The sequence below is a fragment of the Pteropus vampyrus genome, unplaced genomic scaffold, assembly GCF_000151845.1.
Source record: "Pteropus vampyrus isolate Shadow unplaced genomic scaffold, Pvam_2.0 Scaffold116, whole genome shotgun sequence".
Lineage (NCBI taxonomy): Eukaryota > Metazoa > Chordata > Mammalia > Chiroptera > Pteropodidae > Pteropus > Pteropus vampyrus.
In genome coordinates, this window is record NW_011888897.1 from 3,743,324 (window position 1) to 3,769,655 (window position 26,332).

At 33.7% G+C, this 26,332-nt stretch overlaps 2 protein-coding genes and 1 pseudogene across 5 annotated transcripts in view; 1 reads left to right on the top strand and 2 right to left on the bottom strand.

Annotated features, from left to right (window-relative positions):
* METAP2 (methionyl aminopeptidase 2) overlaps positions 1-17,624 on the top strand; it is a 28,806-nt gene extending 11,182 nt beyond the window's left edge. For both annotated transcript variants that reach the window (XM_011365914.2, XM_011365915.2), the window contains exons 4-11: positions 828-930; positions 9,403-9,564; positions 10,328-10,509; positions 11,371-11,465; positions 11,718-11,814; positions 14,711-14,814; positions 15,316-15,431; positions 16,078-17,624. In XM_011365914.2, the coding sequence (XP_011364216.1) occupies positions 828-930; positions 9,403-9,564; positions 10,328-10,509; positions 11,371-11,465; positions 11,718-11,814; positions 14,711-14,814; positions 15,316-15,431; positions 16,078-16,330 (1,112 nt within the window). In that variant the 3' untranslated portion in view covers positions 16,331-17,624. The remainder of the gene's footprint in view (positions 1-827; positions 931-9,402; positions 9,565-10,327; positions 10,510-11,370; positions 11,466-11,717; positions 11,815-14,710; positions 14,815-15,315; positions 15,432-16,077) is intronic.
* LOC111743591 lies at positions 2,878-2,996 on the bottom strand (annotated as a pseudogene).
* A 983-nt stretch (positions 17,625-18,607) lies between the features above and the next one.
* Positions 18,608-26,332, bottom strand: part of USP44 (ubiquitin specific peptidase 44) — a 91,156-nt gene continuing 83,431 nt past the window's right edge. For all 3 annotated transcript variants that reach the window (XM_023533979.1, XM_023533978.1, XM_011365913.2), the window contains exons 4-6: positions 25,255-25,363; positions 21,832-22,037; positions 18,608-20,399 (exon numbers count right to left, since the gene is read on the bottom strand). In XM_023533979.1, the coding sequence (XP_023389747.1) occupies positions 20,206-20,399; positions 21,832-22,037; positions 25,255-25,363 (509 nt within the window). In that variant the 3' untranslated portion in view covers positions 18,608-20,205. The remainder of the gene's footprint in view (positions 20,400-21,831; positions 22,038-25,254; positions 25,364-26,332) is intronic.

Here is a 26,332-nt window from a genome sequence, read left to right on the forward strand (position 1 = left end):
AATAATAACAATAATATTGATTACATAAAGAGAAACCACATACTTCACCTCAGTAGTTGGTAAATGCTGCAGGCATTCATTGAAAGACATAATGCTGCGTAAATTAACACACACCTTCCTGGTATTCCTCAGAAACAGCATTCATTACTAAAAGGGAGTTCTTCATATGATAAGAACTATACAACGAATTCTTAAATATTTGAAAAAAAAATTTAGAAGACAAAATCTCTACGTACCTTTTACAAGCATCTCAAAACACTGGTGTCTTGGAATCTAGCTTGGGAAATAGTGTCCTAAAACATGTGGTAGGTATTGTAACTTTTTTTGAGTATCTAGAAATTTGTGTGGCTATCTAAAGTTTTTAGCACTGGGTCTGTGTATACTCTTTAACTTTGACACCTAATATATCCTTGAAATAAGTTTTTTACTTGTTTTATGAATACATAATAGCTTTGTATTTTTACTTAATAGGACTTTTCTTATTGTTGCTTCTTTGATTTTTATTTGCAAAAGCCAGCCTCTATATGCTGTTCCATTTTCAGTATAGGAAATGAAGACAAAAACGTTAGAAGTGTGCTTTCTGCCAAAGGGATATACCATTTAAATACATAATGGAGTTCTAAGGAATTGAATATTTTTTATTTCCAAGCAATAGTAAATCAAAGAGGAGGTGACCAGCATGATGTTTCTAACTGTAAGGCAATAGCAAGGAAGTTCCTTAAAATCAGGACGTATAACAACCATTTGGAACTGAGAAAAACTATGATGATAACGGCTTAATTTTATTTTTAACTACAGAATTTAATGCTCTATTTGTTATCTCACAGCAAAAGTTCAGACAGACCCTCCCTCAGTTCCAGTATGTGACCTGTATCCTAATGGTGTATTTCCCAAAGGACAAGAATGCGAGTATCCACCCACACAAGATGGGTAAGGATTATAAAATAACTTACAGTTTTACTTTCTAAAGTTGTAGCTTAGCAGTAAAGCAGATTTGATTTTTTTCTCAGAACTTGCTCCACTACCTTAATATAAAACCTATGAATTCGTTGCAGAGAAAATACAGTAGAAGCTGTCTTATCCAAAACAATTGAGACCAGTAGTAGTTTGGCTAATCAAAATAGTTTGTAAAAGTGGGGAATTGCAAAAAAATAAAAATCTTTATTGATAAAAGTAAAACCTTTGTTTTTCATCATTGTTATTTGAGCATGGATTCGCATTCACTCTACTTTTTCCCCATAAACTGTGCCCATAATGTATTGTCTATGAGTCTATTCCATTTTGAGTTTCTGTGAAAAGCAAGAACCAAGTAATCTGAGGCCCGACACCTATATCTTTACATGTTTTTAAAAACCATTTAGAATTCTTTTCTTTATTTGACAAGTATTTTTTGATGACTTGCCTTTATTGAGATTTTTCTGAGTATTCAATTTAGTTTTCATAGAAATAATTTTTTTATGTAATATATATTTAAATTGTATAATTATAGTAATAAGTACAGATGACTTACACAAGTTTGGGAACAGACCACCTGATTTCTTGGAAGTGTTCTGAAAGGATACATTTCAGCCAGTCAGCAAAGTGGCTGATTAAGAGCATAGAAGCTGGGACTAGACTAGTGCATTTGAATCCCAGCTCTAACACTTAGTAGCTTCCGGACTGGGGCAAGTAATTTATCATGGTTTTATTTCCTCATCCATAAAAGGGGCACTTGAGAAGGTTGTTGTGAGAAATAATAATATATGTAAAGCACTTAGAAGAGTACCAGACACATAATAAGCATTAAGTATGTGTTAGCTGCTATTATTTTCAGAATAGGAACCTGTTATCCACTAATTTAGAATACAATGGGCATTGGTCAGTTTGGTATTTTTTTACAGAGGGAGTCTGGAGCATTGGTTAATTGAATGGTTGCAATAGCAGGTTAAGAAAGCTTCTGCTGTAGCATTGTTTCATTTACCTGTGAAGGCTTCATTGTTTTTCTTTAAACCTAGAAAAGAACTCAATGTAGTTATATTTTTACCCCTTCCCTCATTCCCAATACTCTCAGGGAATAAGTCTGTAAAGTTGTGTGGAATTTTATGGCATGGGCATCTTTTCTTTAAATTGAGTTCATAGTCAATATCCCTGTCTTGAAGCATCTATTTTTAAGATGGTACAGACTTGTAATTTTACATTAATTACATACATTTTCATAGTACATATGTGATCACATTTATTTTTAAATAGTCTTTTTAAGTTTTTTGTTTGTTTCCTCTTCCTTCCCTTCCTTCCAGACCCATGTAAGCACATAGCATGTAGCCTTCCATATTTTTCTATGTTCATATGTGTTTAAACTTTGTTGATGTAAGGAAAGTGTTTGGTCATTGTTTGTTTTACAAAAATGAAATCATAGGCTCACCTTTCTCCACCTTTTCTCATTTAGTACTACCTCTTGGAAGTCCCTCCAGGTTAGTTAGAATAGCTCTATAATTCTTTTGAGTGGCTTCACAATATTTCATGGCGGGAATATGCCATTCTTGATTCCACCATTTTCTAATTGATGAGCATTCACTTTGTCTCCAATATTTTTTGCAATAAACATATTTCTATGAGTATATATGTATGTGTATGTATGTAAACATGTACATATATGTACATGTATATATATAACTGTGTGTGTGTGTATACATACGTATTGTGTGTATGTGTGTATACATACATATATATATATGTACCTTTTTATATACTGGCAGTTATATTGTGTGACAGTTTTCTAGAAGTAGGGTTCCTGAATCAAAGAACATTTTTTTTTTTTTTTAGGCAAGGCAACCCTTGGTTGACCTCACAGATTGCAAGGAGCTTGTCAGCATACAATCCCCTATTTTTTAATTTTTACGCCTACAGCACCTGGTCTTCCTAGGTGGTCTCCCATTCAAGAACTAACCAGGCCCGACCCTGCTTAGCTTCCAAGATCAGACGGGATCCAGCCTGTTCAGGGTAGCATGGCCGTAGACTCAAAGAACATTTTAATACTTTATGATACCCAGACTGCTAATGATTTTCAGCATCTTTTGCTCACGTTGTTCTTTTGTTCTTCCAAAAATTTTAAATATTTAAATATACAGTATATGTTTATATTTTATACTTCTGGGTTCCTAGCAGTTTCTTAGATGTTTTCAGACTGTATCATGTTTATTACATTTTTTAATTGGTCTGGAATTTTTTACGTAAAGTTGGAGCACTAATTTTATTTCAGATGGATAGCCAGTTTTGCTAGAGTTGTTTATTAAATAATTCATCCTCAATCGATTGACCACCTTGCCATATTGTTATATAATAGTACTATGTATTTTCGATCCATGGTTGGGAATCTGTGTGTGCAGAGGGATGGCTTAAGTTATACACGGATTGACATTTTCTGCTGCATAGGTGGTTGGCACCCCCATGTTCAAGGGTCAGCCATCTATTCTTATATATAATGGAACCAGTTTCTCTATTATTTATTCTGTTTTTCTGATCTATTTGTCTGTTCCTATGCTAATACTATTTTAATTTGATGTCAGAAACTTTATATTTTGATAATTTGGTAAGGCAGTTTTTCTCCTGCCACACATACCCAGTTTTTAAAATTCTTTTCTTAGCTATTTTAAGTCATGTAGTCTTCATACACACACCCACAGAGAAATGCCCTTCTTAGAATTCTGATCAGAATTGCTTCATATTTATGTATTGGTTTCAGAAAATTGACAGTTGTGTCACATTGTCTTATCCAGTATCATGGTATATTTTCCCACTTACTCTGATTTTTTTTTTTCCAGGTAGGTCCTGTCCCTATCTTGTTAAATTTATTCTTAAGTGTTTTATGGTATTGTTACTGATGTGAGCAAGATATTTTTATTTCTGTTTCCATTTCTATATGATTATTGCTAAAGTAAAGGAAAGCCATTGATTTCCTATACTTGTTAACAGATTGTTAATATTTTTAACACCATGAAGATGGTGGAATGGTGGAATACTGGAATACTCAATGTAATGTTTAATATAAGAAAAAAATTGAGATTTTATAAATCTTAAAAAGTACCTTTCTCTCCTTACTATCAATTTTTATTGCAAATTAAACATTGTATAGGTAGAATAATCTTAGTTTCTGAAACAGTAGAAGAAAATATTAATTATGTTATATCTCTTGAGATAATACTTAACTATTGAAAGCAATGCTGTATACTGTCCCAGAGAAATACAAAAGGAGTTAATATATTGTTATGTTTGCTTTTTAATAAATCTCAATATTTTTTGACATTCATACAACCAATTTTGACTATTTGCAAATAGATCAGAATAAATATTCTTATACATTTGATAAGGTATTAAATATAGTTCTGTAATCTTGCCCTCATTGTTCTTTTTAATAAACTTATTGAAAATTACATGAATTATCACAAAGAACTCACCTATGTAGCTGCCACCCAGATTGAGTACATTATTTTATTTTAACTTTTTATTTTGAAATAATTCCATACTTAACAGAAATAATTCCATACTGTGGGAATAGTACAAAGAACTCCTGCATACCTTTAACTCAGGTTCTCTTTAACATTTTGACACCTATCATTCTCTCTCTCAATGGAATATGACAATTATACATATTATGTATAACATACAAATAGTATTACATTTTCTCCTTGTAAGATAGGAAGGTAGAAGGCAAATGTGGAAAACGTTACATTGGTGAATCTGTATACGTACTTTTTTTTACTGAACTGTTTGAGAGTAGCTTGTACAATTTTGGATGGTATGCTAGATAAGTAGATATTGTGTCATTATTAGAGTTGTCACATATGGAGGCACATGATGTTAATTTTTTCACTTAGATAAGGTATTATCTAGTTTCTCTAGTGTGTCATTATAATTTTTTTTCTCCTGTAATTACTAATTTGTGAGAGATTACTTTGTGAATAGGTAAGTATCTCATTCATTGATAATCTTTGTCTGGATCAGGTTTTGCTATGATGGTTGTTGCCCTTTTTAAAAAAAATAACATTCTATGTGCATTTCCTGTTATTGAAATTTTTGAAGCCATTTTTAATGACTTTAATACTGTTCCATTCTGTGTCTGGCATAATTTTATTAGCTATTTCCGTATCGATATCTAGCATAATTTTTTAGTTATTTTCTTATTTTTTAATATTTATACTGCTTTTAATTTTTTATCATTAGAAAAATTCTGTGATGAACATTGTAATATGTTAATTGGATCTGATTTTTCTCTTATTCTGGATATCTAGAAGTAGAATGAAGAATTAGTTTGAAATCCTTAATCTGTTTCTAAATTTAGTAGACAGTTTTTTGGGGAAAATGTTAATTTTACAAGCAATACATATTCACTATAGAAAGTTAGCAAATACAGGTAAACAAAAAGAAGAAAATAAAAATCTCCTTAATTCTGCCAGTGAAATAAAACCACTTTAACATGTTGGTATTTTTTCCTCTAAAGCTTCTATATAAATATTTATTATAAATACCTAGGAATGTTTTTCAAGATAGAACTTTACTGCAAACAGCAGCCCTTTTAAAATTTGTTTTCAAGTTAGTAAAGAAACCAATGGTATCTCTAATGGTTAAATAATTTTACACATCTGTGTGCATACCATAATTTATTTGTCCAGTCCTTTGTTATTGGACATAGAGTTTCTGTTTATTATAAGCAATGTTGGACTAAATAACTTTGTCATTTCAACTTTGAATTCCAAAGTTTTAAAGATAATGAACTCACTCCCTAGATTGATGTTTTATCTCTGCACATGTGATTTTTGTTGTTACTGATTTTTTTTCTTTTGGCTGGGCTGTTTAAAAATGTTTCATTTATTTTGAGTCCTTTTAAAAACTTCAAGCATCTCCCAAGAATTAGACATTTTCCAAATTACCACATCTAAGTAAATCGACAGTAATTTGCCAGTATCATATAAATACCTAATTCGTATTTAGAATTTTTTTCCTGTTGTCCATGGAACATCTTTTTAGCTATTCCCACGCCTGCTCTCCCCCTACCTCCCCACATGAGGATCCAGTCAAGGTTCATACATTGCATATAGTTAGAATCCCCGCCTTCTCTTCCATTGCACTGACTTTTTGAAGAGACCAGGTAATTTAAAAAGTCTCATATTTTGAGATTTTTCCAATTTTTTCCCTGTGGTGTCATTAAACTTTTTTCTCTATTTCTGTATTTTCCATAAACTGGAATTAGTTGTAAAAGCTTAGCTTAGATTTAGATTAAACATCTTCAACAAGGATATATCATAAATGATATTATGTACTTCATATTATAGTCTGTTGCATCAGATGTAATTTCAGGTTCTTTTAGTTTTACTGTATTTGGTCACTCGCTTAATGTGGTGACAGCCAGCTCTGTTTCTTTTTTAAAGGTGCTTTTTTTCTTTTTGCAGTTAGCATTGTAATCTGTGGGATACTTTGGTATCATTGGAATATTCTTGTCTTCAACAGCCTTTCACTTAACTATTTTCATATCTGTTGACGATTCTTGCTTTAACAGTTATTTCATCAGGGACTGCAATATGGTGAATTTCAAATTCTATCATTTCTTCTACATTTATTAGCTGATATTATTCTGTAAGAAGAATTTTCTTTTATCACCTGGGATGCAACTGTAGTTTCTTATATGCAGAGATAAAATGCGCTTTATTTTTTCCTTTAAGTTCCAGTTTTCAGAGGCGAGAATTGGTGTCATATCTGCAAGCATTCTTAATTATTTTTGAGTTAAAGATAGCATTTTAAAAGTTTTTGTAAATGTATTGTGTAGTGCTTAAAAATACAAATATAATTATTTTTAAGCTATTCATGCAATGAGTTTAGAAATGTTTATAACTTTGAAATTAATAATCAGATATCTTTGTATCTTTTGGTTTTATATTTTTCTGCTCTTAATACATCCACTGATAAAAATGATGAACTATTGAAAAGACTCAGTAATATCAAAGAGATGTGAAAATTTACATACTCTGTAAACACTTCCTATAAAGATTCTCTTCCAAGCCGTTGTTTTGGTAGTTTTGTTTTACATACATAATATATTTTAAAAGCATTTGAATTGTCTTTTGGAATAATTGTTATGAGCGTAGAATGTTTTTTTTTTTAATCTTAATAACGTCTGCATTTTTGTTAAATAGACTGAACATCAAAAGATATTTAAGAAAAGGGAGAGCCTCCTTCATAATTGTCTTTCTTTTGGGCCTAGAGTTATAATTATAGGCCCTGGCAGTAGATTTCTCGAATATTACTAATGACTTTCAATTTGAACTCAAGACTTAGCAAAAGAATGTCTTTAATCTAATTTCTGATTGATAGTTCTTTACCAACAATGCAGAACATTTCATAATCTTTTGAAGAATACAGAGTCAGCCATGCAACCTTCAGAAGTGTAAGATATTCACGAGATACCTATTGGTTTCAGTATTGGGGATCTTTATTGTATCATGTTCTGATTCTAAAATATAGTCAGAAGCATTTGAAATTTAATTATACTTAAAGAAGTGGATTTGAAGAATATTAAGGGTCGGACCGAGGAGAAGTAATGGGAATTGATAATGGCCTGTTCTACTTTTACAGCCCTACATGTGTGATATACACCAGTTCCCTGTGGACAGTCTTTCATCTTAACACTCTAGAGTAAATATTGGTTGATGTTTTTACATTTCACAGAATCTTTGGCTTCTGAGGCAGTGTTGCTTTAACCGTTTACTACCATGTATGGCTGTACCATATGTGCCAGAATTATGGCCCATTTAAGAGAAGAAGAGTTGTGATGTGTTTGGTTTTGAAATTGATCTGGGAATATAGCCAGTACTCTTAGACCTGAAGATGATTTATTCTTAAAACATTTGGGTTCTTGGTTCCCAGGAAAGATTTTTGGGTCCATGGAAGAGAAAGGGCTGGAGAAAGAGGTCAGGAGATTGTTGCTTGTGTGTCACAGCATGGAGTTAGCCAACTATATGTGTATTGCAGCTGAAAAAGGTTGAGCCACATCTTGAGATTGTACTTTTTAAGGATCTTATCCTATTCCCTTCTAGTCTGAGGGCTTTCGTTTGTATTCTTTGATTAGAAGTGGTCTCTTGAGTTTTCACTCTTCCCATAAAAGTAATTCATATGCATTTAAGTACTTACGGAGTTTAAAAATGACCTTAAGCTGATGATACTGTAATATTTCAGTTAACATCAGTGGATAGATCCAAAACACATTTGTAAGCAGACAAGACAAAGAAGGCTCTGTGATGCTTTAAGTACCCTAAGTTCACATAGGACAGCTCCTTTGGGCCTTGTAGCAAATTACAGGTGCTAGATGTTGGCACATAGGGAGCTGCTATAGTAGGAAGTAGTCATAATGAACTTAATAGTGACATGCAGAAAAACTCAACATTTTGGGGTCTTAACATAAGGGCCTGTAGTTCAGAGCAGTCGGGTAAACTTTTTCTGTAAAAGACCGTAAATATTTCAGGCATTGAGTGTTATTCAGTTCTGCCATTGTGGCTTTGTTGCAATAAAATTTTATTACAAAACAGGTGTCAGGGATGGATTTGCCTGCAGACCGTAGTTTGCCAGCCACTACCTTTGAGGCAATAGGAGTGATTCCTTGAAGACATCACTTTTATACTAAGTATGGTTTATATACCAGTGATCACTGACTTGTGAACTATTTATATAATTCTTAAGAATGTGTGAAAGTATAACAATTTTAAAAAGATTTTCATTTGAAAATGATTGTTTTCAAAACGTACTGCTTAAAGGGAATTCAGTGGATCTCCTCATTCCCAGATACTGAAAATAAAAATCTATTTGTTATTTCTGGAAGTTTTAAAATGTGAGTCATATCCTTCAAGGAAGAGTACCTCTAACATATATACGATCAGAAAAATCCTGCAAAAACATAATATTTTATGTTTTGAGGAAGGTATATGTACATTTCTGGGGTCAAGTCTTTGGATTAGTACTTGCCCTATTGGTGCAGTTAAATGCTAGTTTTTAGTGTGCTCTTTTGAAGTCTCTTAATACAATTACCTCGAGTGGAAGGATGACTTTTTTCTCCCACCTGCTTGATTTCTAGGACTCTTTTCTGACTTTTCTTGGTTCTCTCCTTTCGTGTTATTTTTTGTGGCAGGATATTAATCCCTCTGACTATGAATGGAATCTCACTTGAGGATTTTTTCCCCCTAAAGATTCTTAGAAAAGGTTTAATTGATTTGGCTTGATTGTATGTGGCTTACTTGTATTTCAGAAGCTCTACTGACATTTAATGAAAGAAATTAAATGTATAATATTTTTATCTGAAGTGTCTCATATTAGTATAGTTTTATTTCAGCTTTTATGCTTATTATGCTGTTTCTTAAATGTGCTATGCATACTGTAAAGGCGAACAGCTGCTTGGAGAACTACAAGTGAAGAAAAGAAAGCATTAGATCAAGCTAGCGAAGAGATTTGGAATGATTTTCGAGAAGCAGCAGAAGCACATCGACAAGTTAGAAAATACGTTATGAGCTGGATCAAGCCTGGGATGACAATGATAGAAATCTGGTAAAAGGAATATGTTTTTGTAATTACAAACATGATTTTTAAAAAAAATTTTTCTAGAACCAACTTTTCACTTGTAATGTTTAACTTTCATTACTACTTTGCTAAAACTTTAAATGAAGGTTCTAGAAATATCTCCTAAATTCTTGTAATTTTGATGTAACGAGGAAACCATAGAGAATATTTGTACTTTAGCAACCGTATTTTGTACTCAACGTACACTCATATGTGCAAACGCACACATTGATGCTTATTTTCTGTCTGGAAATCTATCGTTATCTAGCAATTCATATTAAATTAAAATTATTGGACACAAAACATTTATAATGCAGTGAAAAAAACCATAAAAGTAATTATTACTCCAGTTTTCCCCTTGAGAAATAATTAGCTATAAAAGGCAACCTAATTCTCTGATTCAGATAATTTTCAAAATATGTAACATTGAGCAAATAAAATCTAATCAGCATTTAAATCAAGAATGTTAATCTAAATCAAGAATGTTACTTACTAGGAAACTAAGTTAAAGTGGATTATATCATTCCATTTCTCCAGATTCTAGTGGAATTAAGTTCTTTATCTTTTAGAGATGAGCTACTATTTTCATAGCTTTAGAGAACTGTTATTTATTCACATTTAGAAAGTGCTCAGATCACTCCCAGAAAGTAAGAGTTTTAGTTAACTTTCTAAACATGATAAGCTGTAACGCGTGTAAAGTTGTACCTTACATAAAATGTAAAAGTAAACAAATTTCTTTTTTATTGTTTAGTGAAAAGTTGGAAGACTGTTCACGAAAGCTAATAAAAGAGAATGGATTAAACGCTGGCCTGGCATTTCCTACTGGGTGTTCTCTCAATAACTGTGCTGCCCATTATACTCCCAATGCTGGTGACACTACAGTATTACAGTATGATGATATCTGTAAGATAGACTTTGGAACACATATAAGCGGTAGGTTCTTGGAAATAATTTCTACTCTACACTCTCCTACTCTACTCTACACTCTACTAGTCTTGTTTTGTTGGATGGAGCTATCAATACTGAGTTCCCAAATTTTCTTGATTCCTCACTTCACTAGACCTGTGTTGAGGCAGATTTTGAGATTTACTTTAAAGCGTCCTACTAAATGAAGTATAATGAAAATTCAGGTAATTGAGGTTTACCCTTTGGTATCAAGGCATGAATGTATAATCTTGTATTTCTTCAGGTCATTGTTTCAGACATCATTTATTCATAGTAATAGCAAATGTTTACTTAGAACCTTTAAGTTTACCAACCTTTATAGACTTATCAACTTTTCTAAACCCCGTGAGAAAACAAGCTTAGATTAAGTACTTAACTGAGCTTTTACTAAATTGGAGAAGCTGGACTGATGGTTAGCATCCTGTGGATCCTACACTTTTTCTCTGCCCACATTGCTGTTTCTTGGTTCCCTAGGCTTTTCTCACTTTAAATTTTCTGTTTATGTTTTTGTGTAACTGCCTGGGTGAGTACTTAATTGGTGCTGCCTCGAAGTAATATACACTCACCCTGGAGTACTTAATTGGTGCTGCCTTGAAGTAATATACACTCACCCTGGAATTAATCTTTTCATTCCGAAATCTTTATATAACTTATACTTTGATTATAACTTATACTTTGATACTTACCCACCTTTGATTATGAGTGCCATCTGGGTACCTGGAGTGCTGCTTTTATTTGAGTCCGTCATTTTATTTTTCTGTTAACTAGCGAGGATAATCAATAGAGTAGATGCTATAAAGTAGGTAAATTAACTAGCTGATAAGTAAACTTGAGAATTTTCTCTTTCAGGTAGGATTATTGACTGTGCTTTTACTGTCACTTTTAATCCCAAATATGATACATTATTAAAAGCTGTAAAAGATGCCACTAACACTGGAATAAAGGTATGTGAACTGTAAGCACCATTTCATTTAACATATTTTGAGCTCATTATAGCCTGTTTAAGGCCTTTGGGTTATATAAGACTGGTCCACTGCCCTTAGGGTTTTAAGTGGGTTATTTTAACGTACCAAAGTTTTTATAGAGGAAGTTATAATGTGCAAAGCGGTTTTTATCGCCCCTTATTTTAAAATATTTAGAAGTTGCTGTAAAATTCTGCACTTTGAATAACAAAGTATACATTATTCCATATTTAGTGTGCTGGAATTGATGTCCGTCTGTGTGATGTTGGTGAGGCCATCCAAGAAGTTATGGAATCCTATGAGGTTGAAATAGATGGAAAGACATATCAAGGTATGTTCATTAAATATGTTATCTTATGTGAAATGTGTGTGACCTTTATAGAATTAATTTTAAAATTGTTGAGTGCTTTTTTTGAGTCAGCTGCTTCATCTTATTTCTTGGGACTATAAAGAGGGAAGATGAGGAAATGACCTCATAGTTATGTGGTCACTAACTGGGAACTGTCCCCAAGCTCCTCTGGTAGCTGTTGGGGACTTATCCCAGGGTGGCCAAAATGCAGACTAGGTTTTCTGTGACTGGTCAAATCAAGACTCAAGAAGCCAGAGGCCCTTTTTGTCAGTAATTCCCAGCTGTTTTTTTTTTTAAGTTGAATTTAAAATTTGGAGGCCAGTTAATTCCTTGTGTGTCCTTTCTTTAATCTTTATTCCCTTTGCCTCTTGGTCTTTCCCAGCCACTGCCTTAGGTACACAGTCCCAGAGTCCACCTGTGCTTTCTGGTGCTCTCCATCAATCTAGCTTTCTTCTGACTCCCAGCATATGTCTGACTACTCTTCAGGCACCATCATCCTTCTTAATCTATGCTAATTGCTCTCTGTAACCCCTGTTGAATAACTTTCTTTTAGAATGTTTCCTACATTTTCTTTAACCAAAACCTGTCTCTCCTTTATAGTCCTGTGAGTGGCAACTATCATGCTTCCTTGCCCTTCAGTAAATTCAGCATTCAGCATTCTTTGTATTACCCTGTTGAGACTTATATTGTGTTTGTACCAGGTACAAAAGTGATTCTTCCTCTGGGATCTGACAGTACCTGTCTTTGTTGCTCTGTTGCAGATTTCTAGGCCAGTGAACTTACAAATCAAAAAACTCTTAAGGCTGCTCACACTTGAATGGGAGGTGTTATGGGATAATGAAGAAAACATGCTTTGGGGTCAGGCAGGTCTATCTTTGAGCTTAGATAAATTCTCTATCCTTTAAGAACTCAGGGTCTTTGACTGAAATAGGATTAATGATATCATGGTTTTTGTTTTGTTTAGAAATGTAAATTTTATGACAATGTCTGATAGTTATTAGTATTCAACAGATATTTTTCATTTCCCACCCCAGTTTTGGGATTAGTACCACAACAAATAATGCTTAATCATGTCCCTCTCAAATCGTTTCCTTCTATTTTCTATTAATCCTACAACTTTAGTTGGCATGCAGTCTGCCTTTCAAGGTATATTAGGAGACAGTTTGACTTAATGTTTAGTCACCATGTAATAATTCCAGTCTGTAATATTGTAATAATATATGCCTTCTTAAACTTCTTCCACTGTTTGTTTTAGCACTATATTATTTTATCACTCCTTTTTTGATATGTTATTGTATTGAATGGGGTTCTTAGTTGAAGGTGACAGAATTCATTTTTACTAGTTTAAGCAGAAAAAGTATAGACAAATCATGACATTGGGAAAATGAAGAAATGGACTATAGGCTGAGCTTTCAGAAGCAAGTCCTCAAAACTGTAACAGAACTGGGCCATCAAGGGAGGGATTTTATTTACCTTGAGCAAGAAGATGTAGAATTGAAAGTTATCTTTATAATTGTTGCTCCCAGAATTAGCCTGCCACTGTCAAAATCTGTATGATATAAAAATGGCCCTGTGTCCTGCTTCTTCTGTGTAACTTGGTTATATGTTAGGATGGTTTTTTAATTTAAATGTTTTTTGGTTTTTGTTTTTTGTTTTTTTAAGAAAATCTGTTTTTACTTATATGTGTTTTTGTTTGGCTTGTGGAGTCATTTTGCTTGGTCTTAAGAGAAATACTTGCTGAATTTCAAATAAATTTAGCTTATTTATATAAGAACGAAGATTTTTTTTTTGAAGAGCTAATTGAGAGTTTTACTTTTCTGTACCACCTCCTAAATTTGTAATATACTTGTCATTATTTCATTGTTACAGATTTGAAAAACCTTGCTACCTAATTCTGGCCTGGAAGAAAGGTAGCTTGTACTGAAGATTTCAGCACTATATAAATAGGTTTTTTAAAACCTTTTTTTTTATTGAGGAATATAAAAAACACTAAAAATACAACATAAAACTTCAATCACATAATTATAAAAGCTATGTGACTTCACCCCTTGAGAAATAGAATATTGCCAGCATTCCAGAAGCCCCTAATTCTGTGTAGCCCTTTCCAGTTATAGCAGCGTTCCTCTAATAACCAGTCTTGAGTACTAAAGTATTTGCATTTGCTTTTCTTTGCCTTTCACTGTCTAATTATTCATCCCTAAACAGTAATGTAACAATACTTGATTTTGAACTAAATGTACATTTATAAATATTCCATATATATTTGAAATTGCACAGTATATTTATAATTGTGCCTTCTTTTGCTCATTTTTTTAAGTTTTATTTCAGTTCAATGTATCTTGAGCTTTTTGTTTTTATTGAGCAGTGTTGCAGTGTATGAGTATACCACAATTTGATTTTTCTGTCATTGATCTCAGAACCTTGAGAGTGTTTAGATTTTCTTTAACACTTGAAATGTTGATGTAATAATAAAATTTAAGGTTACAGAATCCTGTCATTTTGACAGAATCCTCATTTTCACATTACCTTTTAGTCCATAATTATAAAAATGTATAATTTTCATGTTTATAATCATATACATAGCATTTTGACTTAACAGTACTTCCTTAGATGACCCCCATTGTCCTCATCAGTTTATTTATATTTTTCTCCCACCTCCCCTTACTCGCTTCTAGTTTTTAATGTCACATTGTAATAAGCATCTTTTTATATTATACTAGTTTTCCAGTTTGTATTTTAATTACCTTAATGTGAAGTTATTTAGTAGAGCCTTATCTTGTTTTTAAATAAGTGCTTGAACCCTAGCCTAAAGGCCAAGAGATCTGTTTGTGCTTCTGGAGACCCTGAATAACTATTTTTTTCCTATTTATTACGTCAGTGAAACCAATCCGTAATCTAAATGGACATTCAATTGGGCCATATAGAATACATGCTGGGAAAACAGTGCCCATTGTGAAAGGAGGAGAAGCAACAAGAATGGAGGTACGCATGCCATTAACAATGTTCTTTGTGAAGCATTTTGATTTTTTTCCAAGCTAAAGCTAGTGATGGTTGAGTACGTAGTATGTTGAGCAAAACTGACTTGCAATCCATACTCACCTTGATAGGAACTGGGCCATGTGAGTGTGCAGATTGTGTCTAGTCAGATCAGGACTCAGTTAGCTGTGGAATTTGGGTATGTCAGAAAATTGTTTATTAGACACTTAGTATTGAACATCTTGTAGGCAACAGTGTCTTCAGTAGGCACTGAGGATATAGTAGTGAACAAACAAAATTACCTGCCCATTAAAGCCTACATTCAAATAGGAGGACACAGACCAAAAAGTGCTAAGATAACTCAGGGAAAGGTGGATAAGGACTGCTGGGAGACGTATCATGTTTCTTACATGAAGTAGGGAAAACCTCAGCCTGAAGTTAAGATATGGTAATTTTGATTAGTTCTGAATTTTTCTTGTCTCCCTTTGACCCTAATGTATTTTTCAGGAAGGGGAAGTTTATGCCATTGAAACCTTTGGTAGCACAGGAAAAGGTGTTGTTCATGATGATATGGAATGTTCACATTACATGAAAAATTTTGATGTTGGACATGTGCCAATAAGGTGAGAGATTTATTTTTATATGAATAGTAAGTTTCTCTTCCTGGTTAACAGTGTTTTTAAAAATGTGACAGGTAACCACAGTTCTGTAGTCTAACAGTAAGTTCTATGGATTTCTATAATACAGTAAAGAAATTGGCCTGTAAAATTTTTAACTGAGATGAAAATGATATAGGTCGTTTCTAATAATCATAATAATTTCAGAACTTATTTTGCTTGCATTTCTAGATTTTTCTTAATATTTTCCCAGTGATAAACTTTGTTTTTATTTTTTTTTAAACCTTTTTTTGGGTGGTTGAAGGATAGATTTACAACTACTTTATGCGCAGGTCTTTCAGCTCGATGCACAAAAAGGAAATCCCGTCATAATACTGTTGATGAGTCTGTACTGGGAATTTCACACATTCATAGACACAAACAAATATAATAAAATAGCCTTCACCTGGCTTCCTATTTATCTGCCATCTATAATTAGGTATGGGCCCTTACACATTCTGGCTTTTGAATGTTGAAAGTGGCAATGAAAAAAGTTTTCTTTAACTTCAGTTACTAAGTAAAGCCACAGCTACAGTTCGAGTTTTCCTTAATGGAGGAAATGAATTTTGATAACTTTTTAGCCAACTATTAATCTTGGATTTTCTCCCCTTAGGCTTCCAAGAACAAAACACTTGTTAAATGTCATCAATGAAAACTTTGGCACCCTTGCCTTCTGCCGCAGATGGCTGGATCGCTTGGGAGAAAGTAAATACTTGATGGCTCTGAAAAATCTGTGTGACTTGGGCATTGTAGATCCATATCCACCATTGTGTGACATTAAAGGATCATATACAGCACAGTTTGAACATACCATACTGTTGCGTCCAACATGTAAAGAAGTTGTCAGCAGAGGAGATGACTATTAAACTTAGTCCAAAGCCACCACAACATCTTTTATTTTTTAAGCTTTGTTGGAATACATTATACCAGAATTAATTTGCAACACGTTGTCTGTTTAACAGTGGACTTATATAATACTTTTATCCATGTTTAAAAAGGAAAGAATTTGATAAAGGCAAACCGTCTAATGTAATTAACCAAGGAAAAAGCTTTCAAGACTTTCAAATGTTAACTGTTTTTCTCCTGTCTAGAAAATGCTATAAAGTTCATATTAGTTAGGAATGACTTATACATTTTGTTTTGAACACTGAAGAGATGCTTTTCAGGTATTTGTATTGCCGTATTCTTAACTGAATGCTTTGAATGAATGACTACATCCACCTATACCCTCTGGTATTGCTTTTTAACCTTCCTGGAATCCATTTTCTAAAAAATAAAGACATTTTCAGATCTGAGAGCTACATTTCAATGTCTGTGGTTATAATTTTGCATAGGAAATAGCTAAACTTAATGTAGGGAAATGTAGAACCTTTTATCTGGATTGTAGACCTCTATACTGAAACTTGACATAGTGGCTAAACAAGATCTATACATGCGTATAAAATAGGAGGAGCTTCATAAATTAACAAGCTCTAGGAATATTTTGCTTTTCTTTTTAAGATATTAATCCTTGTCTTTCATTTATTCCCTGACATTGGCAAGATCTACTAATTGAAACATGACTTAGTAGGAACATTGTACCAACTTGAAACCTTGAATTAGTAAAATCTCAACATTTAGATCCTCTGTCCAGTGGTATATATTTATCAGGAAATGTATTCAGGTTGCTTAATAAACCAAAGGGCATTTAAAACCACAAAAACAGGAAAACTTCCCGTGATTGGATCTTGTTCTAGTTAGAAAAGCGAAATTGAATTGTTAGGCTTTTTCATTAGTTAACCAAATTCTTTAGCACCCTGCCTCTCAACTGGCTTGGATTCATAACATTATGGATGGTATTTCAGGAAGTGAGGTTAAGTTAGCAGCTAAGTGCATATGTTGAATGTAAGATGCATAATACTTGAACTGAGCCCCACTACCGATCCTCGAACAAATTGCTTGAATTCTATGTAAATGATTTGTTAGGAATGTTCCAGTATAGTTTCAAAATTGTTATGTACCAAGGTAAAGCCTTAATTTGTAATGCTTTAGCACAATAAGATTTTTTGCCTCTGGGATGCCGTTTTGTATTTTGTTTAATGTTAATCTCATAGGAAGAGAAACCTGACTTCTGTACTTCGATCATTTATTATACATTAAAAAGCTGCTTTCAGCATTAGAGCTATTAATGAATGTTACTTTGTGGGATAAACAATCCAGTTATCTACATGAACCATGTTTACTATGGTGCTAATGTTCAATAGCTAGCTACCTTTGAAGTTCTCCATTTTCTGTGATGTGCAAGTGGCAGAGCTCACCACTTCATGCCGGGACATGTTACGGGGCTTGGGCCCTCCAGCTAGCTCTTTTGGAGTTTTGAATTCATATCATTTTGATGTGCTTTCATGGGAGTTACAAAGTAGATTGACCCTATGAGTGAAGAATTTTGGAGCTTTGTAAGACCTCTTATAGCAGTAGCGATTGCAAACGAATTAAGCTCTCCAAGCTTCCTTCCCAGGTAACTGTCGGGAGCGATGGCATCGCTGCATGCCCCTGAAATGGCTGGAAGGGATATATATGATCCTGTAAATAGGAAAGCTGTCACTTAAAAAAAAATTGTATTGTTTACTAGCCATGTTATCTCTCGAATCATTCTGTCATGTTTATGATGATGTACCTTATTGGTAACAAATTATTAGCTTGAATGTTTAACAATAGTGCCTTTAGTAAATTATTTTACAACCAAAACATGTTGTTTTTTGTTAGATCAACTTAGCAGAATGTAAAGTCCACACTGAGATGTACAGTAAATCTAAATTTCTGTTCATTGTCTAGGTTTTAGTTTTAATATTTAATGTTTTTTTAGATCAGATTTAGGTTCACAGCAATATTGAGCATAAAGTACAGAATTCCCATATACCTTGACATCACACATACAGCCTGCCCCATTGGTTTTAGTTTGAAAAGATCAAGAAAGCTACGCTACTTTATTTCTTTCTCATATATTACATTGAAATAAGTACTGAAACAAGCAAATTACACCATTATATAAATAACATAGCTTCCAGAGTTTTTAAAAATCCCACTAAAATTAGGTGCTAAAATGTATAGCAGTTAACCTAAGTATAAAGTAATCCTTGAAATTAAAAAAGGGAAAACGCAGGTATTTTGACCACATAAATCTTTAATGAGGTATAATTAACAGTTGAGGTAACAACTTGCATAGATACTTAATGAATGATTTTAAACCTTAGTCATTTAACACAAGCTGTATTTTTGGCATAAATGATTTGTCTGTTCAGTGATAAATTCTCATTGCACTTTACAGTCAGCTGCTTCATATGACTTGTCCTCTGAAATTTAAGGAAAATTTACTAATAGAGGTCCTTCTCAAACTTGTAGATGATCACTAGGGGAGAACAGCATTCTATAGGATATCTTAAGATTTCAACCTGCAAGCAAACCCACTTAAAAAGAGAAATGATCTTGCAATGGTTAACACCGAGCTAAGATCAGATTAACAGAGGTTAGTAGATTTTCCTCTTTCTGAAATAAAGTTAGCAGCAGTAGTATTTTAAAGAAATCTAGTAAGATTATTAGGCAAGAGCAAAGATTATTTCATACTACATTTTTAATAAAATGCAAATTTAGATAATTTTTTTAAAATGTCAGGGCCTGGTATTTAAATATGTTAAAAGGCTCCTAGTAGTCACATAATCCTAGCAAGAGTAGTCCAGGCTTTAGTTAGAGAAATGAGATGCCTGCTGCCAGTTGCCAATTTTGAACAGTTATTTTCTCTGCCCTATGCAATTTTTTCTCTTCAAGGCTTATTTTTATCCCTTTAAATAAAATCTCAAAAAGTGATACAGTACAAAGCCTTAAGAGGTTCTAATGTTAAACATAAAATGGACTCATATCCAAGTTAAATTGTACTTGTATAACATAATACACTGTTCGGTAAATTCAAATTTTTGATATGACTGACTGCTTTATTATTAGAATCTGGACAAACCTGTTCACTGCCAGACAAATCATCATAAGTCCCAGCCATCATTGTTTTCATGTCCATAGTACTAAAGTCATTTAAACACACTATTTATTAAGCTGTCATTTTCATATGTGTATGTCTATGCCAAATAATTATTAAAACAATAATTTTTGAAAAATAAGTTCCATTAATGACAATGTTTTCTGAGCCCTGTAACACACAAAGCCTCAGGAATAGATTGATGAGTATTTAGACAATACCTTGATATTTCTCTTTGAAAGTAGTAGTCTAACTCCCTTAAAGGGGCAAGGTAACATTAACATACAAATGGCCTGAATGAAATACCGTTTAGATTTTTTTTGTTGTTGTTAAGACAGTGAAGTCTAATTTTCCATCGAATAAGAATTGAATTTGTATAGAAAATAGCTACAAAAGATAAATAAGAAATGTATAAAATGATGCCACCTGAATTTCAGTTGATTGCACAAATTCATGATCTGAGCCAATTAAGACATCAAAATATAAAAGAGGTAACACTAGTCTGAGGTAAACACTACTAAAAGCTTAAAACTCCCAAGTACATGACAAAAGTTTAGTTACCTGCTGTCACTAATACATATGTATGCTTTGTCCCTGTAAAAAGACGAAGTTAGATACAAAATATATAAACAGTGTGCACTGATTTTTAAGTAAAAAAACAATGAAGCTCAAAATTTTAAGTCAGCCCTTTCAAAAAGTATATGTACAAATCGCAAGAAGCCCACTGTCTTAGGATCAGCTAAGGATCTCGGAGGTATCAGCTTCTTCATTGGGAGGTAGACTACCAGATAGGAGTTCTGGAGGCAAGAGTTTAGAATGTCCATTCTCAGTAACTCGCTGGGTATAAAACAAGATATAAGCTTGGGCCTTGCATACTTCATCCATAGTGCACATGCTTAGCTTGGAATCATTGCAGTGTACCCAGAACCCTAGAGTGAAACACAGAAATATACCTTTAGGCTTATAAAGGAACTTCGGAACTTTCTGATGTAAATTAAAACATGAAATTTAGAGGCATTAGTTTTAGTGAATTAAGTTTAAAAATGTTTTTTCAATTATAGCTGACATTAATTTCAGGTGTACAAAAGTAATAAGACATTTATATACCTTATGAGGTGATACCCATCTGGCACCATACATAGTTATTACAATATTATTGACTATATTCCGTATGCTGTACTTTATATCCTGTGACTATTTTTATAACAGGTATTTTGTACTACTTAATTTCCTTTCACCTTTTTCACCCAGTCTCCCCACTCCCCTGCTCATCTGGGGGCCATCAGTTTGTTCTCTATATATAGAGTTCATTGTTTTTTAGATCCTACAAGTGCAATTATATGGTATTTGTCTTTCTCTTAATACCCTATCCTCTAGGTCTTTCCATGTTGTCACAAATGGCAATCTTTTCATGACTCTGTAATATTCCACAGTATACATACATACATACATATGTGCCCTATCTTTATCCATTCATCTATTGAATTAAGCTACATAGGTTAAGTTAAGCTATTTCTGAAGGGAAAATAATTGGCTAGCCAATTCATTTCTTTTAATGAGAAATATAGTTTGGGCAGTATGTTACTCTGGAATTATCTACCTTTATCCTGAAAGCAACTTGAAGCTATAGAATTTGATTAGTTCACTTGACTCTTTAATTCCTGGTATAATCTTACCAATTGATGCTTTAGCTGCTATCATACTATAAAGCAAATAGTTTACACCTAACTAGGTAGTTTAGTGTTAGGAATTAACTGCCTTCCTGGAAAGTTTGGGCTTTTTAACCACATCTATGTTTTGTATGTGTGTGGGGGACAGGGTAGAGAAATAGGAAAGAGGAGGAGGTTCATTCTATGTTTAACGGTAGATAGGGAAAGGGGAAATAAAATGTGAAACCTAAATCCAATCACTACCTATAAGTGTCCAGAGAGGCAGTAAGTGCAAGTGAGTTTTATATGTTAAAAACCTGAACTCAAAGTTTGTTCCAAATGCCTGTGATACGCCAATTCATTAAATGCTCTGTTCTTTAACAAAATTAACCAAATTAAACCAGTAAACAGAGGACCTGCTCTTGGACATGTGCCTTTAAGAAAAGATAGCACACTCTTTCTGACCATATTATCCTATCCCTACAGCCCTTAGCAGTCAAAACTAGTGCAATCCCACAAAAAAAATTTGCATTTTCTGCACAGGCCCTCAGTTTTTTTTTTTAATGAACAATACTGCAGAAGTATTCCTCTGGAAAGAAAACAAGTCAAGTGTCATTGCTTAAGGAGATTTAGTGGCCAATATAGAAACTGCTAAAGCCTGCACTCCAACTTCCAAATCTAGCCCCAGATAAAATACTTTTTCCACCTATACCTCCTTCAGAATTAAAGCAGTAGGCAGTGTAGTGTCCTGAGCCAAATCCTTTCCCATGATGCATTACTACAGCAGATAAATCATAGATAAAACATTCTGGTCTGAGGGCTTTCAATGACTCCATGCAGCAATAAGGCTCCATGTTCAAGATTTCTTCAAAGCCCACATGAACACCAATCTTCTCCCGGTTATTACGTCCTGACCACCTGTGAACAAACCAGGGTAAAATTAACAAAATCAAAGAAAAATAACCATGTACTAGGTTTAGACAGTCTTAAAAAAAAAAAAAGAAAGAAAAAAGCCTCAGTGTATGGAATACAAAGTATCATGTATAATAAATAATGTAAATAGAAAATGTTTTCAATGCTGAAGCTGGCTATACATGCAGGAATTCAGGCTTATTTACTAAATAGGTCCAGTTAGGTTTTAAAATATTTGCCTTCTGTAATTAAACCATAATACAGGAAGAGTATTAATTTTCAGAAAGAAATTTATGGCCCTATGACATTTTCCTCCTTTTAACAGATAAATTCAAGGCACCAAAAGTTTCTTAATTCTGTATTGTCTTGCCACAGCATGAGAAGGGTATCCCAGAAGCTAGACTGTTCTTGGGAGACATAATCTCTATCTTACTTGGCCAAGTGTGAAGGAAAAGAAGAACCAAACAGGGCCCCTCTATTTCCTCATAATACCTCAGACCTTTTCAGACTAAGAAAAAATAGGAACTGTGACTCTTCCCTCTGTGTAAACCAGCACAACACTTATTAGTAACAAAACTCAAACAATGCCCATGTATTGTCATTTTCTCAACATGTTGGTCATGCTTCCCAGTACCGGATTTAAGCAAAGCAAGCAATGTTTTTGTCATGTAAAGTATGAGCTGATGTTACAGGGGGAAATGTAAAATATGGTAATTCTTTCAAGAGATTATAATCTATTTAGGGTAGTGTCATTTAGAGACAAAAGACAGATGAAAATGGTGGTATTAAAAACTAAAACATAAGATTAAAACAAACAATAGAGAAGAAAGGAATATACACAGGTTATATGAAGGAAAAAAATTAATGTGAAAATGATTCCTAGTACAATATAAAATAGTATGGAACTAAAGGTGAGACCTGCACATTATATCATTTGCTGGACTAGTAGTTATATCCCAACCCTTCCCTATGAAATGCATAAAAGATCCTGTATCCAATGCACCTTTAACTTTAGTAAAGATGGAAGACCAAGACGTAAAATAATGGGACCTGCTTACCACGAGAAGTTCTTATCATTCTGACTTTTACTTTATCATAAAATTCAAACTTTAAATTGTTTAATTATGCTAAATACTTGTAAACTATCTACGTAGAAAATATTCATTCCTATTGATGAGTACCCAGTTTTTTTTCTGCTGAAATATAGTAAAAGGACAAGAACAAGATAACATTATACCCAAAATTCATAATGGTTTACTTCTGAGGAGAGGGGAAGGGAATAGGAGGACTAGGAGGCACACACAGGGAGCATCTAAGCTACTAGAAATATTCCATTTCTTCTGCTTCTTCAAAGAGCTCCTGTGTGCCCTTCCTTAGTCCCATTATCCCTTCTGTCTTTTAGATACTCTATGTATTTTATATGCTGAAAAATACAATAGTACTTTTTTAATAGATAAAGGAAAAAGATAAATGTGATGGGTAAAGGCAGCATAAACAAAGTCTCTGAATCAGAAATAAACCAAGGCATGAAGGGTTAAAAATGTTTTAGGCAGAAGAGCAGAGAGTCAAATAGGTTTATATTAACGAGAGCTTCAAATGCCAGATTAAATAGCAATTATGAAGAACAGGAAGTACTTCAAGAGTTTATACTAGCCAATTAAGTATCAGTTTAAGTAACAAAAATTGAAATCCTTTCAATTCTGTCTTTACAGAATCTCACATATGTTCTCACTCTCCATGCTCCCTGACCCTTGTTACCTGGCCCTGGAATACAATATTGTTACCTGGCCCTGGAATACAATATTAACCTCCTAACTAATCTTCCTGTTTTCAGTCCACTTGATTTTATACACAATGGCAAGTCTCACCTGACTTTTCACTTTCGTTGTATACCCTTCCCTGTTCCTTCCTCCATACCTCTGTTCAGGTTGCTCCCTTAGACTAAAGTACTCTTCCTCCTGTATACACCCATTCATTCACTTAATAAATATTTTTGGGCATCTGCTATGTACAGAGCTTGGTTCTGGGACTTGGTATACAGGAATGAAAAAGAAAAGATCTCTGTAATTACTGAACTGTTCCACTGGCAGGGGAGATAAATAACTCTTAATTTCAGACAGTAGTTTTTGCCATTAAGCAAAATAGGGTAATGTGAGGGTTGGTCAGGGGAGTCCTCTCTAAAGAGATGACATATGAACTGAGACTTGAATGATATAAAGCCCCCTATGCCATTAAAGAGGCTTTGGGAACATTTAGACATCAGCTAACTCCCTCCTCCAAGTCTCAGATAAATCAATTTGTTTACAGTTGTGATACTTAGTATTTCTATGTCACCATTATTTCTGTGCATGCCCTACTATAATTTTGAGGAAAAGATTCTACTTTATATTCCCCAAAGAATATAAAACAACATCTTGCATTAAAAAGCACTCACATTATATTTGTTCACTATCCCTTATTGAAATAGCAGATTAAAATTAACAGTGATTATCTCTGGGGAAAGGGACTGAGAGGAAAGAGGTACTTTTACTTTGGGCTTTTACTTTACCTTTTGTAATGTTTTAAAATTTTAAACATGTATTCCTTTGTTAAAAAAAATTAAACCATGGTCTCAATAGTTTGCAAATCACAGCACATAAAGTCACTTCTCATTCCTTAAGAGAACAGCAAGCTCTGAGGTTAACATGGTTATTGCAAGGTATAAAACCATATGCTTTGATTAATCAACAGATTTGACAACTAATTTCACCTAATATATTTCTGAAGACTAGAGTTTGTTTTTGTTTAACTGCTTTGAATTGAACTGCTGCACCTTGGTTCAAATATTTTCCAAGGATGAAGCAATTGAGCCAAATACTCTAAGTTATAGATTAAAAAATTTTACACCTAAAATATGCTGAATAGTAAACATTATAAGTAGAAACTTACTAGGAGAATAGTATTACTCAGCTGACCAAAATGTGATCAGCAAAGCATTCTACAAAAGAATGCTAATCAGGTTAGTTATTGAATATGGTATCTACTGGTCAAGGCTAGAGACAATGACAGAATTTTTTCCCCTTAAAATAAAAAGCAGAAGTAGACATAAGTCATCTACTAGCCAGGTATATAGTATTAACATATAATTTATCATGTGTTAAGTTCTGAAGCACCATAAGAATGAGGAATGATCCAGTTAGAAGTGTGTAGCTGGAAAGCAACTAGTACTACTACTACTACTAACCTGAATCGTTTGAGGTGTAGTCTGAGAACCTGAGGTAGGTGGCAAATCATAAGCTGTTTCTGGGCTTCTGTGAGTACAACTGGTTTTGTGGAAAACCTTCTACGCTTTGCTGTGATATCAAAGACAGAATGAGAATCAAATTTAAGGACACAGGAAAAGCTGAGTAAACTTTTAAAATAATTCACACATGTATTATCACTTAAATATCTACTGTTACAGACATTGCACTGTGCTGGAGCTAAAGACATGGCCTTGCCCTGTCTTTATTCATTTGATATACTTACAATTTAAAAAAAAATGTATGAACTAGTCAAGGTGGACAGATATGTAAACAATTAATGACTTAATATAACTTTGCAAATAAGGCACCAGAATGATATAGTGCTATAATATTTTTAAATGAATTTGGCTATGACAAATAGGAAAAGTTGAAACTCTTCCTAAACATAGTTTAATACTCTTACCAAACTCTCAATTTAAAGGCTGCTTGGTTGGTTCATTTATTGAGTCCAATCAAGATCCCAGGGGGGCATGGAGCCTTACTTCCCAAAACACTCCTCCTAAATTCCTGGGGATCCACCCAATCCCTGGCCAAAGCCTAAGAAAGCAGGCTTTTACTGGCTCTGCATCTGAGGCTCCCCTTAGTGTCTTGCTTTTGCTATTTTAGCACAAGATCTTAAACAAGTGGAATTTAGGATTCCTTTTGTTGTCCCCTCTGCTTCCCTAGAATTGTGTCCTACAGTCTCTGGCTGGGCCACTGGCTAACAAAGTTTGCTCTTGATGTCCAGGAGCTGTCCTGTAATGTGTACACCAGCTCTGACTCCAGCCATGGATTCAACAGCTGCTTTCCGTGTAGAAGGTGCAATCAGTCTATCATGAAAGTGACCTCTAAGCCATCTCCACTTGCCACCAGAAGCCCTTCCTTCAAGGTCTATGACCCCTGAGATCCAGGTATCCAGCTGCTGCTGAATGTCCTGGATCTACTTTTGGATGATCTCCCAGAATATATGGTCCAAGTATAGCTAGACAATGGATGTCTACTCCTTGACTTATAATTTTAAGCATTTGCCTTTTATGT